Below are 655 nucleotides of genomic sequence, written 5' to 3'. Positions count from 1 at the left end.
AAGACACAGAGGGGGCACGGGGGGGGGGGAGGGAAGACAGAGGGACACACAGTGGCACAGAGGGGACGTTTTGGTGGCCGGACAGCCCGAGGCTGCTGTAAGGGGGACAGGGGTGACCCTGGACACCCAGGATCCCCATATCAGGGCAGCGCCGAGCCTGGGATGACCCCCCCAGAGCCCCTGAAACACCTGGCCCTGGCCCCCCCTACCCACGCAGGCACCCACGATGACAAAGTCGACCCTAACGAGGTCCCTGGGGGGTAACGGGGTCCCCGGGTTTAGGAGCTGGTGGCCGAGGCTGACAATTTGTCCCAGCATAGCTGTGAAACCAGAGGAGATTCGTTAGTGCCGCTGAGCCTCATTAGGGCCTTGGCATCGCCTGGCCCCCTGTGGGCCCAACCTTCCCCACAGGCCCCACGCGGCCACCCCCATGGAGCGAGGGCTGCCAGGTGTGGCTGGGGCGCGGCCCCCCCCCCCTCGCCCCTCCCCCGCCCCCCCGCCGGTGACAAGGACACGGAGCCCCGACCCAGCCCCGTGAGGGCGTTTATTCGAGGGCGGCTCTGCTGAAATGCATCGCCCGCACGCCTGTCCCGCGTCCCTGCAGCTCACTGGCGAGCGGGAATTAAGCACCTGGGACGGGGAGAAGTCCCAGTGG

The 655-nt window shown here is 68.1% G+C and overlaps 1 protein-coding gene across 1 annotated transcript in view; it reads left to right on the top strand.

Moving 5' to 3' along the window:
- Positions 1–264, top strand: part of LOC103899595 (calponin-1) — a 2,850-nt gene extending 2,586 nt beyond the window's left edge. Inside the window, exon 4 of the mRNA XM_009280088.1 lies at positions 145–264. Within this exon, the coding sequence (XP_009278363.1) occupies positions 145–264 (120 nt within the window). The remainder of the gene's footprint in view (positions 1–144) is intronic.
- Positions 265–655: the final 391 nt, after the last annotated feature.

The sequence above is a fragment of the Aptenodytes forsteri genome, unplaced genomic scaffold (assembly GCF_000699145.1).
Source record: "Aptenodytes forsteri isolate BGI_AS27 unplaced genomic scaffold, ASM69914v1 Scaffold611, whole genome shotgun sequence".
Lineage (NCBI taxonomy): Eukaryota > Metazoa > Chordata > Aves > Sphenisciformes > Spheniscidae > Aptenodytes > Aptenodytes forsteri.
The sequence above is the reverse complement of the archived record's forward strand: the minus strand, read 5'-3'. Positions and strand labels throughout refer to the sequence as shown.